This window comes from Vicugna pacos, chromosome 12, assembly GCF_048564905.1.
Source record: "Vicugna pacos chromosome 12, VicPac4, whole genome shotgun sequence".
Classification (NCBI taxonomy): Eukaryota; Metazoa; Chordata; class Mammalia; order Artiodactyla; family Camelidae; genus Vicugna; species Vicugna pacos.
In genome coordinates this window covers 11,108,478-11,125,591 of record NC_132998.1, presented here as the reverse complement: position 1 = coordinate 11,125,591, position 17,114 = coordinate 11,108,478, and the positions used below count along the sequence as shown (strand labels likewise).

General features: G+C 45.4%; 1 protein-coding gene across 1 annotated transcript in view; it reads left to right on the top strand.

The window, feature by feature from the left end:
• Nucleotides 1–1,429: 1,429 nt before the first annotated feature.
• Nucleotides 1,430–17,114, top strand: part of ACVR1B (activin A receptor type 1B) — a 32,971-nt gene continuing 17,286 nt past the window's right edge. The window contains exon 1 of the mRNA XM_072972771.1: nt 1,430–1,632. Within this exon, the coding sequence (XP_072828872.1) occupies nt 1,542–1,632 (91 nt within the window). The 5' untranslated portion in view covers nt 1,430–1,541. The remainder of the gene's footprint in view (nt 1,633–17,114) is intronic.

The following is a 17,114-nucleotide window of genomic DNA, read 5'->3' as shown; positions in this document are numbered from 1 at the left end:
TGCCTCTGCAAGACTTTGCCCATGTGTGTTTGTATGTAAGTCGTGTCTGGAGAGTGTGTCTGCAGTACAGCTTTTTTGCTGGATATGAGGAGGGACGTTCTTCAAGTTGGTGATAATTTCTAAGGTGAAGATTCCATTTGAAAAGCTCTTCCCACTCCCACCTTTGGTCATCCTCTCTATCCCTAGATCTCAGGTGATGAAACTGTGCTTACAGAGGTTAACAAACTTGCCCAAGTTTTCATGACAAACAGTAAGAAAAGGAGACTTCAGATCCAGAACTCTGGGTTCCAAACCCTAACCTTTTCACGATCTCAAGCTCTTTTTCAAGCTTTTGAAAGTGAACTTTTTTCAAAAAGATATGGGTGATTCAGTTGACCTTCTATAAGCATTTTCCCCCTAAATTTGTAAGTACAACTTACTTATTGGTAAAATATTTAGAAAATACTGTAATGTTTAAAGAAAAAGTAAAAAATTATTCTGGTGATAATTACTGATAATATTGAGTTTTTTTTCCCAGTCTTCTTCCTATACAGAGACATAGTATCAACAAAATTAGAGTAATACTGTAAGCAGTTCTGTATCTTGCTTTTTCATTTAACATTATCTCATGAACATTTTCTCACGTCGTTACTTTTAGTAATATAATTTTTAATTACTAAATAACTCTCCATCATATGGATGGACCATAATTTATTTGTCTTCTGTTTTGCGTCCTTAAGTTTCCAGCTTTTTACAATAATAAACATGCAACAGTTATCATTTCTCATAAATATTTGTCCTCATTTCTAACATTTCTTGACAGATAGGGGATAATACTGGGTCAGTGGGCATGCATATCTTAAGACATTTGATACACAATGCCAAATTGTTTACCAAGAGGGTTCTACCTATCAGCAGAACGGGAGTGCCTCACACCGCACCCTCACCAAGATTGAGTACTGGCGTTAAAAAGCCCTGGTATGTTCCGAAAAGGGTCATCCCATGATTCGATCGCACAGGTGGCTGTGCGTCCACGCGGATCACGGGGCCACACGGGGCTGGGAGACCAGTTAGGAGGCGGCTGCGACGATCCCGATGGGACGTGACGGGGGGCCTGAGGCTAAGCAGTACGGATGAAGGGAACGGGAACACGCACGGGACTCGTAGAACATTCGATGCGGGGGGTGAGGGTCGGTGCCGATAAGATCACGCTGCGCTGCAGGGGGTGCAGGACAGGGCGGAGGCCTCGCGTCTGGTCCGGCCACCTCCGCGCGGCCCTCGGCACCCACCCGTGAGATTGGCGGAGGCGAGAACCCCTCCCACCCCTTTAACAGGGACACTCCCCTTTAAGGCGGGCGCCCGCGCGCACCCGGCCCCGCCCTTCGGGGGCGCGCGCGGCGGCCGCGGCGCCGGCTCCGCCGGGAGCGCACGTGCTGGCGCCGGGCGGAGTAGAGGGAGGCGGGAGCGGGGCGGCGGGAGGAGGGGAGGCGCCGGGGGCGCGCGCGCGCGCTGGGCGCTGCTGGGCTGCGGCGGCGGCGGCGGCGGCGGCGGCGGCGGTTACTATGGCGGAGTCGGCCGGAGCCTCCTCCTTCTTCCCCCTTGTTGTCCTCCTGCTCGCGGGCAGCGGCGGGTCCGGGCCCCGAGGGATCCAGGGTGAGTCCCGGGGGCGGGGGCCAGGATGGAGAGGGCCGGGCGAGGGCGAGGCCTCGCGCCGCGGCCCCTGGCTACAGCGCGCCCCCTCCCCACGCGCACAATATGGCCGGGCGGGGGGCGCGGGGGAGTCGCGGTGGACCCCAGTCGGCTTCTCCCGACCCCGGAGGCGCGGCCGCCCAGCTGGGGCCGAGCTCTCGCAGGGCCCCTGGGGACGCGAGCCCTGTTCCAGGCGGAACTGGATTCGGGGAGCTCTCAGGGGTCGCGCTCCCAGCACCCCCATGTTCCATAGAGGAGAGTGCGGGCTTCCTTCTCCAAGATTTGGAGATCCACGTTTCTGTCTCTCAGCATGTTAAGGGGCGGGGGTCTTCATTCTCTCCCCCCAGATGCTCCTGGGGGGCGCCTTTTCTCCCGCCAAGATTGTGGGGCTCGGGCGATGGGGTCTTTGCTGCTCCGAGGTATCCTGGTGTTGAGAGTCCTTGCGTACCTCAGATGAAAGGGGAAGGGAGTCTCAAACCTTTCCTTCAGATCTTGCACTTGGGGTGCCTCTTTCCCTCCCTCTCCTTCCTCCCTAATATTCTGGGAAAGCGAGTCACGTTTCCCCTCGCGCAGTGCCTTGAGTTCAGTGAGGCCAAACCCCCCACCTCGAATACACATGCCCCGCGGAAGCTCTGTGGAGGAAGTGAGAGGAACAGGCCCCTAAACCCTTTTGGAGCTTGGCTTTGGAACCTCTCTAACCCTAGGAAACCCAGTTCCAGAACGGTTAATCTGCATCTAGATGTATTTGCTTTCCACCTCGCCTCTCCCACCCCGCCCCAGGGGGCCCATTCAGTTCACCACTTAGTAGATGCCTTTCAGGTGACATCCTCCAACCTGTCTCCAACCCCCAAGATTATTTACAGACCCCACCAGTGGACCGGCTCCTGCCCTTGGTCAGGATCTATTTACCTTCCCACACAATCCCTCTTCCCAGCCCTTCCCCCCACACACTCCCCCACCCTCACACACCCCTTACCTTCCAACCCCCACAGCCTTCTGCTCCCTGATACCACCCCCACCCTTCCTGCTACAGAGGTGGTACCTTTCAGTGGGACACTCAGCTGGGTGTGTTGTTTATGAGGCTTTGGGGGCTGAGGACAGCAGATGAAATCCTATAATATTTAATTTAAGGGAGTCGTCTAAAATGTGTGTTGGCATTGGGGTAGCAGATGAAGGTTATATCTGGCAGTTATATTGAAGTAATTATTGACCCACAGATGGATCTGGGAGAGACGATCAGGATTGTATTCGCTCCCTCTGTACAAAGCCTGCTGCTTTGACTTCTCAGCAGCCCCTAACCTTCCAGCAGTGGGAGATCAAGTGTGTGTTCTGTGGCTCTCTTCTCTGCACTAAAAAATAATGGTTCTCAGGTGGGTTCAGGCTTCTTTAATAAACCAGACAATCAGCAGAAGACATCATCCCACTTTGGAGTCTCAAAAACAAGTTCATTATGTCCATCCAGCCTTGATATTTGTTCCCAGTGGTGCAGCCTGTGCGATGGGGTCTTTGTTCACTGGCTAAGGCTTCTGTTAAGCACCTCATGTCTGTCCCTGGGTCTCACTGCTCTGTGCATAGGTAATATGCTGGGGGCGAGGGGGTCTGATAGACATGGTCAGGTGTATGAACACAGCCTGACATTGGTGGTAAGTTAATGGTTTTTGTGAATAGTGTTTGCTAGGCCTTATGGGCCATGTTTTTGGAATGTGTAACATGATGTTATTTCTCTAGTAGGATAGTAGATAAGGAGGCAGCCTCTGGGTTTGTCATTTTACATGTGTATGAATAAATCTTCAAATTCCTTCCATAGGAATTTTTATCCTGTCCCTAGTATATCTAAGATTTTTAACAGCCCTTTCCCTATTGGTTTAGTATAGTGTCTGGTGGGATTTTTCTTGTTGTGAGCCCAGTTAAGAACATTTAATTGATAATCCAGCTGGTTCTGAATGGGACAGAGTTCATTTTTTTAACCTTCTGAAAATGGGTGTTGGGGTGAGGATGGGTGGGCTTCCTAGGGAGTTGCTTTCTTTTTTTGGTGAATGGGAAATTAGGTTGTGTATCCAGCAAACAGTCTCGAAGGCCTTTAAACTTGGCCAGACACTACAGTTTTTTCCGGGACACGTCTAGTTGCCAATAGTGCATGCTGCAGAGACCACTGTTGCAAAAGGCTTAAAGTAAAACGTCAGTTCTGGGAAAATAGAGGCTGTGGGAGAACAAGAAGTTGATTGCTGTCCTCCCCTGCACTTCCTCTGTTGCGCTCCCCTAGGTGGGCTGGAGGAGTGGCAGAGCCAGGCAGCCCTGATGCCTGGTCCTTGGTCAGGACATGAGGGCAGCAGGGGAGAGGTGCTTTGTTAAATAGTGAGCTAACAGCGGCTTAGTAAAAGTCCAGTGATAAGGAGAGTGAGTTCCAGGTTATAAACAGCATCCATTTAATAGGTATACCATGTTTTAAGGCCTACCTTTGGAATTTTCTCTCTAGTATTTAAAAATGTAACATTGGATTCTTAGCAGGAGAACATGACATTCATTTCTTAAGACAAAAGTAACAAGGGAGACATTTGAGGTTCTGATAGGAATATTTTGAATTTCTGTAAATAGACTAAAAATTTAATTTCAGGCCAAGTCTTGTAATTTTGTTGAATGGACATGGATTTGAAGTACAGTGAAAGTGAACTCTTGTAGAGAAGAAGAGTCTCTGATTAGTTTTGTTAAGAGCTCCTGGAACAGATGTGATGAAAACAATAAACTGGCTACTCCGGTTAAAGGTTAGAGACAGATGAAGGGAGGAGGCTGGTTTGCAGCCCCAGAACTTTGCTCCCTTACAGGTTGTCCTTGGATAAGGCACTTAACCTTTCTGTGACTGCCTCAGTTTTGCCTCTGTAAAGTAAGGAAATAGTCCGTGTCGCTCTTATTGGGCCATTTGTGAGACTGACTGACTGATAACCAGTTGGCTGGGAGGTATTTTTAGACACAGTTTCTGACTTCAGTGAACAGGCAGTGTTGGGCTACTTTTTATCTTACGGGGCAGAATAACTCTTGGGATTGATAGAAGCACCACACATCACAGTGTGCTTAATTTCTTCTTTTTTGTGCATTTTTGTGGACTGGGTTCAGATTTCCTCGAGTTAATTTCTGCCTCTTGACAGGTCCTCACACCATAGATCAGGCAGCCTACCTGTGCTAATCAGAGACAGTCTGGAGGGAGCGACCTGCTTTAGGCTTTATTGGTTTGGCAGTGTTTTAATTCTTACGCAACTCTGGATATGTTTATGGCACTATGTAAATGTTACATAAGAACATGGAGGCTGAGAGGTGGCCAGAATGGCGCCTGTGAACACAGGAGGGTTAGACCGAGGACTTCATCCGAAAGGACCTTGGGAGTCTGCAGTCAGTGCAGGAAGAGGCCCCACTTCATTTTCCTCTGAAAACCTGTTTAGATGATCCTGTCTTTCAGGTGGACTGCTGTGTTATAAATAGGTTTGTTCTGCACCGGTGAGCTAATTGTAACCTTGCTACCAAAATATGAATCAGTAAACGAGGAGACGATGAGGCATGCTGCTGCTTCCAGCATGTCCTGTTGAAGCTGCTTGTTGCATTGGGGAACATGAGTTGAATTGCGTCGCATTCTGTTCTCATAATAACTCAGGAGTAGAGTGTTGAGATGGAATGGAATTCTCAGTTCATGGTGCTTGAAATCTTTATTTTTGAGGGTTGGATTAGAATACTGAAGTGGCTGTTTTGTTTTTATTTTGAAATCCTTATTGCTTATTGTTCGATTTTTGCTCAGAGCAGCTGTGAACATTAATTCTGGGATTCCCGCCTCTTTGTCTTGAGTTCTTGTGTTACTTGTCTGTTACACTAGGAGTTGATGTAAGAGGGTCTTATCTCATTTTCCTCTCCGTATTCGTAAGAAGATCCTGGAGTCCTCTTGCTCCTCAGTCCCCCTGATGCTGCAAGTGCTGTAGGCATCCGGAGCCCATCAGTTCCGCCTGGACCGGGAGGGAGTGCTGAAACCTTTGAAGGGATCGGCTCCTTAGAGCCGGCAGTCCCTGCAACCTCGGCTACCTTGCGGTCACTCTGCAGGCACAGCCTCGTGGCCAGGTTCGAGTCCTGCTCTTGGCTTTTGCTCTCCTCAGCCTCTCTCTCTCACACGTGGTATATAGCCCGCGCCTAGGCCTCTGAGGCACCGGCTCTGCTCTTGTCTGTTTGCTGGCCCCTCCATCATGGGTGAACGCTCTTCCAGAGTGGAGCTGTCTTCCTTCCTGTATGGACCTGCTCTCTAGGTTTCAGAGACAGCGCCACCTCAGGTGTTCTTTTTGGGTTTCTTCTCTTTCCACTTAGTCTGAAGCCTGCAGTTGTCTTGCTAAATGTTTTGAATTTAACATAATGAAAGTAACTGCCTGTCCCTTTAATGTCTCACTCGTCCCTAATATTTGCGCAATTACATATAGGAGGTTTCTTTATTCATGCGATTGGGTGTGTGCCTGGAATGATTCTTGGCACGGGGAGGTAACAGGGAACAAGATGGACAAAAATCCCCAACTCATGGAACTTACGATTGCAGTGGCTCAGACTGGAAATAGATAAGTAAACACAGTTATCAGTCATGAGTGCTCTGAAGGAAATAAAATGGGATGGTGTGCTGGAGTGCACTGGGAGCTGCCACTTCACATCTCTGTCAGCTTCATTGTTTTATCTGTAATATGGGGCTAATATGGTCAGGTCTCAGTATTTGTGGTAATTATGTTCTGTGAGGCCCACTCGAAGACTGAGTTAGCAAATACTGTACCATTGCTCCTGGGAGAGACACAGGGTTTGGTTCCTGCGAGCTGCTGGTCACATTTTCATCAGCTTATCAGTACATAATCTTGTTTTGTCTGTGTTTCTACTTAGACACCTTATTTAGACACCTTATTTAATATGTATTGTTGATTCCTTAACATTGAACTTAGAGCCAACAGAACATGCCTGAGCGAAGCTTATTCAATATATGTATTTTCCCTGCAAGGCACATTACTGTCTTCTTGAGCTTAGAACACTAGACAGCATTTCAGCACTACTCTTGGGGGCCATTTTAAACAGTGAAATCACCAACAAAAAAACACAAAAAGATGAAAAGCATAGTACTGAATATACCATGAGAAGGACTCATATTTACAGCCTGAGAGCTCAAGCAAGAAGGCAGAGCATTGCCTTGTTCAGCTGGGATCGTGTGCAGTGGGTGGCTCAGATTTTTCACTACTCTGCACATGTCTGCAAGTAACCGTGAAAGCACTGAGAGTATTGATTTGGGGGTTACAAATAAATTTTAGCAAGTAGGAAGATTCACAAATACGAATCCATGAATAATGAGGATCAACTATTTTGTTAAAGCTGTACAAACAAATGATTGTGGCAGAGAGAAAATTGTATCATGTGGAATTCCAAGGACTCCTAATTGGTTTCACTGAACCAGAATTTTAATGTATACAGTTAGACGTCCCGTTTCCAGCCTATAGTAGCCTAAACGTATATGTATATTGAGTACTGCTATGATGATTTAAAGGTTCCTCTCACACACGGCTGTTGAGCACATGCCATACACCAGGCACTGTTGTAGTGTGGGGATACAGCAGTAAACAAGAGAGACAAGATGCTTGCCTTTATGAAGCTTGCCTTCTGGCAGGTGAAACAGTACAGAAATAAAATATAAGGTGATTCTGTCTACCAGAGTTCTCCCCTCAAGATTCCTAACCTTTGGTATACACACATCTTTCTTCCCAGTTACTCAGTCAAACATGAATCTAGGTAGTACAGTTGACCCTTGAGCAACATGGGTTTGAACTGTGTGGGTCCACTTATACTCAGATTTTTTCAGTAAATACGTACTACGGTACTATATGATCCAAAGCTGATTGAATCTGTGGACGTGGAACCACAGCTACAGACGGAAGATTGTAGTTGCCTGTGGAGTTTTGACTCTGTGGCGGTTGGCGCCCCTGAGTTGTTCAGGGGTCAACAGTATGGTGAAGGGATTAAATCAGTTGACCTTTGGATAGGGAGGCTGATGTGGTGGAGCTGGCCTAATCAAGCTAGCCCTTGAAAGCAGAGAGTTGTCTCAGCTGATTGCAGAAGAGGAAGGCAGAGATGCTGCAATGGGAAGAAAGTAAACATCCATGTGTGAGCTGCCTGTGGGAGCCATGTGGCCAGGAACTGCAGGCCAACTGGGAGCTGAGAGGCCCTGGCCATCAGTGAGGAGGGAAGCAGGGGTCCCAGTCCTTCATGCACAAGACACTGGAGTTTGCCAACAACGAGCAAGCTCGAAAGAGATCCCAGCCCTAGAGGAGGAAGCAGCCCCGGCTAACATCAGTCATGCTGTGCCTGGACTTCTGACCTACAGAAACTGTGAAATAGTAAATAGGTGTTGTTTTAGAAAGTGTGTGTATGTATGTGTGTGTTTATGGTGAGTCAGATGGTGATGTGAGGAGAAGGAAAGCAGGAGAGAGGAATCCCTAGACAGGCTTGACGGTGCTGGAGGCCTGGTACCCAGCCATCCTGTGGATGGACCTTGCCTGTGGAAGGCAGTCCTTTGACCACATGTGGCTTTCGCCTTCTGCCTGTTACCTTTTCCTAGATATTTGTGAGTGAGTGGAGGAGAGGGGAGATTGTGGGTGCTTTGTAGATAAATTTTTTAGGTGATTGTGACATTTTGAGTTGAGGAATCTGTGAATTGAAGTATATTTGTTTTAGTAAGTATTTATGTTGAACCCGCCTTGCCCTACATCTTCATGTGTTGCCTTGGTCTACATTTGTTTGTTATGTTCTACACTTGTAATAGATAAGGTTGCATCAAATTCAACCAGGGCTCATTTCTAATATCCAGGAGCAAGCTGAACATTGAGAGGGATACTGAGGAAAGAATCTGTCCTTGCCAGTGAGAAGTTTCCTCACAAACTGACTACTTCTGCTTGTTGAAACAACCATAAAACTGCAGAGAACTCAGACCTTTCCCATTCACTAGGATGACAGCAGTGATAAAAGCATCTGATTTACTGAATGTGTACTGTACTCAGGGGTACACTGAGCACCTGTGCTACATCGCTTACTCTACTTACAACTGTTCTCTGAGGCACTCTTATCCCCATTTTACAGAAGAGAAAACTGGGGCATAGAGAGGTTAAACAGTAGGCCTGAAGTCTGCCTGACTCCAAAGCATGTGCTCTAAGTACTGTACTGTGTACTGTGATAATGGTTACGGTCATTTTCTGACCAGTCTCTGACTCCAGTCTCTCACTTGTCCTCCGTCTTTACACTGGATTCGACTTTGGAAAGTGCACTACTTTTATGTGACCTCCAAGATCGACTCCAGACCCCTTAGCCTGGCATCACAGTCCATCCAGTCTGGCTTGGGCTTCCCTCCTGGAACCTTGGCATTGTTGTTGCATCTGTCCATTTACTGTGAACCTAACATGCCTTGTGCTTTTCTTGGTCTTGGCCTTCTCTTCTTAGCCAGATCCAGCATCCTCCAGTGTGGGACGCCCTTTGTCCTCCTGCCATTCCCCCAGCCATTGGTTCCATCCTCTCTGCTTTTCTCTTTGGTTCATATCTGTAATATAGAGGTTCATACTGGTTTATAGTTGTCTGCTCCTCCCACTCTCCCACCTTCTGCCCCCTAATAATTGATGATAGGAACTGCCTTATTCTTCTTTGCATGTCCTATCACAGCCTTGCGTATTTTAAGCACTTAATAAGTTTAATTGAATTCATTCATTCCTCTCAGCAAAATCCTAGGTTAATAATTCCAATTCTGTCCTGCTGTGATTTTATTATCTCCCATATATACAGTTTTTATCCCAGTCTCTCAAAAATGCTACAAACCGTTTGTGAGTTACTTGGAACATCATCATCTCAATTCCTAACTCACCTCTTCCATCTCTGTTTATTCCACTCTGTTTATTTTACCACCTACCCATTTTATTCCAGCCAGATGAACTTGGTCTCAACCTCATTATTTTTATTCTAAGTCCTGGCTGATTTTTTTTTTTCCTCTTTCATTGTCCCAGTTGCCTGAAACAACCACTCCTATCCCTCTTCTCACTCAAAACTGGGATGTACACTGTCGCCTCTCCACACGTCCATAGTATAGTAAGTAGGTCAGGCAGCAAACACAAAATACCGCTGGTAAATACCCTTCCCTGCTCTAATGAGCCACGAGTGTGTCTGTTTAAATACAATGAAGCACGAAAACAGAATGGTTTTACATGTCAGTATAAACTGTCAGTACAGGAGAAACACCAAGTTACTGGTAGACAGTCTAGATATGACGGCCAAGTCTGTACACTTAGGTCCTGGGAACACTAGACCTCGTAATGATGCCACTCCTTCCAGTTTTACCTTGACCTTCTGGGCCACAGGTGGGCCCTTGCTAGATGTTCGGGTGTTTACAGTCAGCCATAAATTAAGTCGCAATGACAGGTCTCCTTAGCATAAACATCAAACGTCTCTTTTGAGTGAGAACAAAGCTTTCATTCTCTAGACCTGAGGCTTAAGGGTGAACTTGTCTAAACAGCTCTCTGGGGTTGGGTTTGTCTCCAAATAGAATGTCAGAAAGGCAGTTTGTAGAATAGATATAGTGTGGAGCTGGCTTTTCAAACACCTTTCTCTTATGCAAACCCCACTCCGAGACCTTTTCACAGATTGGAATTAAATACCAAGCTTATCAAATGTCTTATTGTTAACTCTGTGTGGTTTTTCTTTCCCTCCTCATACAAATAGCTTCCTTTAGTAAGTCAGTTATATTTTTTTCGTAAGTACTTTTTACCAGTACATTTTGGGGTTTTTTAGGTTCCACCAACTACACATGTAAAATTTGACTTTATTATGGCTCTTGGGTACTTGAGAGGTTTTGTTTTGCTTTATTTTAGTGTATTTTTACAGTCTGATTTTGATGATTGTGAAAGGTGGAAATATAATTCAGGTCTTTTGTTGCCAGTGGCATCTGATTGCTTTACCTTAATGCAGCAGGGCTTTCTGCCTGGTACAGTGTCAGTTCCCCGTCCCCACCCCCACCTTCTCCCTTCCCCGAAGAAACAAACATTGCATCTACTTTGTGATAGCTTAGTGCCAGACACCTCCATTTTTAAACCCAATTCAGGATTTTCATAAACATTTTGGCAGTTGTCTAGATCAGTAGTTACTGAATGACTTTTTTTTTTCTTTTTTTTTTCTATCTTTTCAAAGCAGTAGAACCCTTTTAAAAATGAAAATGTAGAAAGGTACATAAAGCAGATAAGAGCAGAGCCACTCTGGCAGCCCCCTTCCCGCTCAGCTTAAAAGCTGAGATCTGTTGAATAAGATTTATTAAGCACGGTGCTATTTACCGGGAGTTGTGCTAGACACCAGTGAGAAGGTGAAGAAAAGAAAGACACTGGTTCCCTCTGTGAGAAGTTGAGAGGTTCCCAGGACATCTTGGAGAGCCGAGGGACTCAGGAAGAACGCTGTACCTCCTTTTTTTGGCATGCATACATTAGGTTTTTGGTGTTTCTGTTTTATAATTGAGGTTATATTATAAATGCTGTTTTACCAAAATTTGCGGTATTTTTTAAATTGTGATAAAACACATATGACTGACAATTTACCATTTTTAACCATTTTAAAGCGTATAAATCAGTAGTGTTAAGTACATAATGTTATGTAAACCATTGCCACTATCTAGTTCCAGAACTTTTTCTTTATCCTCAAGGTAACCCAGTAACCCAGTAAGCAAGTCTTTACTACCCCAACTCATACCCAACTAGCCCCGACAACCACTGTTATGCTTTCTGGATATTTAGTGTAAATGGGATCATACACTATATGGCTTCTTTCAATTAACATATGTTTTCAAAGTTCATCCACACTGTGGCAGTAGTTTATTCCTTTTTATAGCTGAATAATACCCTATCGTATGAACATACCACATTTTTTAAAGCTTTAAAAAAATCTTTTTTTACAATTAAAAATTTATTTTAATTTTCATTTGGGGGGAGGTAATTAGGTTTACTTATTTATTTTAATTCTTTTCTTTTTTAATGAAAGTACTGGAAATTGAACCCCGGACCTCATGCATGCTAAGCACACGCTCTGCCACTGAGCTGTACCCTCCCCCCATCACATTTTGTTTATCCAGTCTTTGCTTGGTGGACATTTGGGTTGTTTCCACCTTTTGACTGTTGTGAACAGTGCTGTTATGAACATTCCTGTCCAAGTTTTTGTTGGAACACTTGTTTTCAATCTTTTGGACATATACCTCGGAGTAGAATTGCTGGGTTATATGGTAATTCAACGTTTAACTTTTCAAGGAACCATCAGACTTTGCCACGGTGGCTGCACCATTTTATGATCCTACTGGCAGTGTATGAGGGTTCCAGTTTCGTCTGAGTTTCCACCAACACTTTTTTATGGCCTTCCTAGTGGGTGTAAAGTGGAATCTCATTGTGGTTTTAAATACATTTGAATTTGAAATTCATTTGCATTTGAGGTGATGTTGAACATCTTTTTATGTACTTGTTGGCCATTTGTGTATCTTTGGAGAACCATCTACTCAAGTCCTTTGCCCATTTTAAAATTATTTTTTATTATTGTTGAGTTTTAAGAGTTCTTTACATATTCTGGCTACAAGGCCATTATTAGATACAAGATTTGCAAATATTTTCTCCCATTCTGTAGGTTGTCTTTTCATTCTCTTAATTTTGTCCTTTGAGGCTCCAAGTTTTTGATTTTGATGAAGGTCAGTTCATCTGTTTTTCCTTTGTTTCTTGTGTTTTGGGTGTGGTATTTAGGAGACTTGCCAAATCCAAGGTCATGAAGATTTGTCCCTATTTTCATTTAAAAAGTTTTAGAATAGAAGCTTAAGCTCTTATATTTAGATCTTTGAGTCATTTTGAGTTAATTTTTGTACATGGTGTGAAGTAAGGGTCCGACTTCATTCTTTTGCAGGTGTATTTCCCATTGTCTGGCACTGTTTGTTGAAGACTAGTCTTCCCCCCAACCCAAATGTTCTAGACAGGCTTGTGGAAAATCAGTTGATGACAGATGTATGGATTTATTTCTGGACTTTCAATTCTATTCCATTGATTTATACGTCTGTACTTACGCCAGTGCCATACTATTTTGATAACTGTAGCTTTGTAGTCTTGAAATCAGGAAGTGTGGGTCCTCCGACTTTATTGTCTTTCTCTCCCTTCTCCACCCCTGCACCAGGATCATCTTGGCTATTCAGGATCACAGAGTTGTGTAGAGTTGTGGTCTTTGTTCTATCCTAAAGAAGCTGTAGGGAGTTTGGATAAGGTCCAAGGAAGAATAATTAAAATAACCATGTGTTGCAATAGGCTATTCTTACTAGTTTGGCCCATCTGATGTCATCTGAAAGGATGAGGGCTCAGAGGGAGCTTATGATCAGGTTGTAAAATCATGAAGAGCAAGGGTGGCACAGGCTGGTTTGGGCACCAAATCTTAGATCCTGTAGAACTAGAAGATTGCCCAGTGAAGTTTGGAAGAGGCAAGGTTAGTGTAACCTGAACACGACAGTCGGTGTTCCACACTCATCCCAAATTAACGAAACTTCTTATCCCCCGGGAGGAATTAATATAAGCTAAAAATCATAAATACTGTAGCTTTAAAACATCTGTGGACCTTAATCCCCTAGGACGTAGAGGGATGTTTTGCGGCATGTTTCCTACCTGTTGAGGTTCATGCCCCGACCCTGTGCTCTCCCATACCCTGTCCCTGATGATGTGAGCTGAGTGGCAGTGAGTCTAGCCCTGTTTGATGGTTCTTGGGAGTTTCCAGTGAGCAACAGCCTTGCAGAATGTCCTTCCAGAGTGTGCTGGTGGGCAGGAGAGAGGTGCCCCGACCCTGTGCCCGGCCCGTCGGAGGGGTCATCTTTGCTCAAACCCAGCCAGTTAGTGCCTCCCTAACACGCAGCTGGACGGAGTCCGCCCACTGCGGGGCTTGTCAGCCTTCCTTTAGGCACAGCCTTGCTCTCAAATCAAATTTGCTTTGCCATCCAACCACAGACCACCTTCTAGTCATACTTCGGAAACATGTTCAAATCCTGCCAAAATGTCTTTGGTTCAGGTTTGACTAGCTTGTTCTTAGCAAAATGCTATGCTAGTGGGAATGTTATTCTGACCACTTTTCACCTTGCCTTTGTGTAGATGGGTTTTGTCCCTCTTCTGTGATTGGCTTGTCTAGTAGTGTTATTCTATGACGTAACTCTTTGGTCATGGAACTCGGAGAGTTTTAGGTGTGTGTTGTTTATGTACACGTGTGAAGGCTGATTTAACCTGATGAGTCAATACGAACCAGATCACAAAGGGCTGTTATCATTAGTCCAGATTTAATTTTTTAAAAAATCAAAGTTAGGTTTGTGATTTAGTGTCCTAGTAAAGTTTAGTAAATTCAGATATTTTTATAGTTTTATTGTCACTTTATTTCAATGGAAAAATGAATAGCAACAGAAGACAGTTTGAAGACTAGTCTGTCTTTAAAGTTCAGGAAAAGGTGTATGAAATTAAAGTGGAACTTCCCCGTGTTGGATCAGTGATCCAAACAGTATGAATTTAAAAACATACCAGATTCAGATTTCAGCTGGAGGATTTTAGAGGTCATCTGGTTCAGTCCCTTCTTCCTGGTTAATCGTGAGGTAATTGAGATTCAGGAAGGTTAAATGACTTGCCCAAAACCACTCAGCTAGTTACTGGCAGAGCTAAGAGTCGAATAGCAGTTTCTTGCTGTGGTCTTGCGGTAACTTGGCACTTCCTAATTAGTGGTTAAAGAGACACATTGTGCGCGTGTGTGTTTACTTGAGTTTTACATTGAAAAGAGGGATTAAAATTGAGGGGTTAAAATTTATTCAGCATCTGTTTGCTAAACATTTTTAAAATCTACCATTGCGTGTGATTCTTACATAGTCCTATGAAGTAATTATTAACAGTCCCACTTTACAGATTAGGAAACCAGGCTGCAGGAAGATTACTAACTTGCCCAAGGTCATGTGACTGACTAGCAGTGGTATTTGAGCCTTGGGTCTGTGTGACCTGTTCCTGCCATGATACCCTGCTGTGGTTCTGGTGATGGTAACCGAAACCTTCTCTGAGGTGTGGGCAGTTGTGATGGTTATCTCAAAAATATCTCTTTTGCAGACTTCTCACCCACTCTGTAAAAGTACAGACATACACAGACGTGTGCAGAGAGTGTCCTTGTGGGAGAACCCACAGCCCTTAGCAGATGTGGGCTAATCTTCATACCATCTCTGTAGCATAGATGGCTTTTTCTGGTTGGGTGGCCGAGCCCAGAGAAATTCAGGGACTTGCCCAGCCCCTTATCACAAAGCCGCATGGCCCCGCTCCCAGTTCCGTTCTTTGGCCCGTCTAGCATAGATTTCACCACTTTTGTTCTTTCCTGTCTTGCACCAAGATTGTTTAAGTACTTCCCAAAAATAATGAGCCACGTGTGGGTGTGCTCATTCTCCAGAATGAATCACTGTGAAAGAGGCCGTGAACCAGCGCAAGGAGAGTGAGGATCTGGGCTCAGAGGCTCCCGGGTCCCCTGGCTGCTAATTGACGGGCTCTGAAGTGAGCTTCTTTTCAGAAGGCGGCTGCGGGTCTGGCCCGCACATCCCACTGTGCTCAGAATAGCCCTCTGGGAGTTGTTCGTTTTCCCTCCTTGCTTCCCGGAATAGCCCCGAGGCTGTTCTCGGTGCTGGACGTCAGGGCCGGTGTACTGAGAGGTGTGCTCGCCACGGGACCCCTTTTGTGCCTGAATGTCCCCACTGTCATGGAGAGGAATGGGTGTCAGCGACGTTCCTGGATGAGTAGTCAGGACTCCAACCTCAGTCAAAGAGATTTGGGTCGAGTGTTCTGAGAGCTGCAGAAGTAAATTTGAGTTAGCAGGAGGAATGAAAAGAGAGGGCAAATAAGGTTATTTGGGAGGAAAAAAATGAGGAGGTTCCTTAGTCTTTCCTTGTGTCCAAAGGGTTGGAATTGAAATTTAGGAGGAATTTACTTTTATAATTGGGATGCTAGTCTAAAGGGTACCTGCTTTAAACTTCCTGCCTTTAAAGTGTAGCACTACCCAAGCCCTTCAGCAGGTAGCTGCGTGTTTTGGAATTTCTCCCAGAAGAAAGGGCTCTGATCAAACGTGAAAAACTCCCACAGGCCATGCGGTGAAGATCCGTGCTGTCCAGTTACCTGTCCGTGCTCGCCCTCCCTGGCTTATGGAAAGCCTCCTTACGGAAGGAGGGGCTGGACCCTGAGATATTTAGAATGAGTCTTTGGATTTGAAAAGCAAAGAGATGCCTTCAGTGTTTTGGACGAAGAGACAAAGATAGACTGTTAACAGCCCAAAGGGGTGAGTTACCACGGGCTAGTTTTTCATAGGACTGGTCATATGGTCATATGGCCCCCCTCTTCTCTGGGGGCCATAGTTTGAATATGTTCCCTGTCGGTATCTGGATAGTGTTCACTTAGTGTCCAGTCAGGGACTCGGTGGGCCTGTCACCGCCATCTCCTGTTGGGTGAGTGCTTCGTTCAGCACCGAAAGTCCCATCCTCAGTGTTCTCGTGGCTCAGGCCACCCTCTGGCCCATCAAAGGGGTCAGGGCTGGGTTAGGCTGGTGGGAGACAGTGCCGGGGAGAACCAACTGCTGCTGTCTGTGCTATTCTTGTTGGTCGGATAAATAAAGGAGTTCAGATTCCAGGGCTGCTGAACCGGCTTCCAGAGGCACCAGATTCATTTACAGTAATTTCCTGTCAACAATGCACATTTAGGGATAATACATACCCAGCCAGACTCATTAGTCCCAGAGGTGATTGCGTACACTACCTACTTGAAAAAAGTCTATGTATTATACTTTTTAAAGTGACATCCAGGGGCCTTTCAGAGTGGGTTAGATTTATTGAGCACATTTGATGCATTAGCTCGTTTAACCCTCACAACGACTGAATGAGGTAGGCACTAATATTATCTTCTTTGGAGGGTGTTCTTTTTGCCCCTCATGAGAGGGGCACCTGCTGGGGAATGAAACGGAGAGGTGGATGTTGGACTAGTGCAGGGAAGCTTTTCAAAGGAAGTGATGTTTAAGCCGAATTTTAAAGAACTTGTAAGAATTAGCCAGAGGGATAAAGCACTGCAGCAAAAGCCTGCGTGAGAGCATGCACACTACGTTCAGGAAACTGTGGGCGTGTCTGGTGTGGAGAAAGTTGGGGTTGGTGGCCCCATGGAGCCCTGGGTGGTGTTGGATGGAGTATCGGGGGGGAGGATCCTCTGGTCTCCACAGAGAAGGGGCTTTCCTCTCATCCTCAGGCTTCTAAATTTACAGGAAAACCTCTTTCCCAGCCACAAAACAATTTTTAATAAGTCTAAGGCAAAATTAAAAGGGTAGTTTCTGTTTCTTGTAGGCGCAAACTAGAGCACTTAGAGGAAAACGAT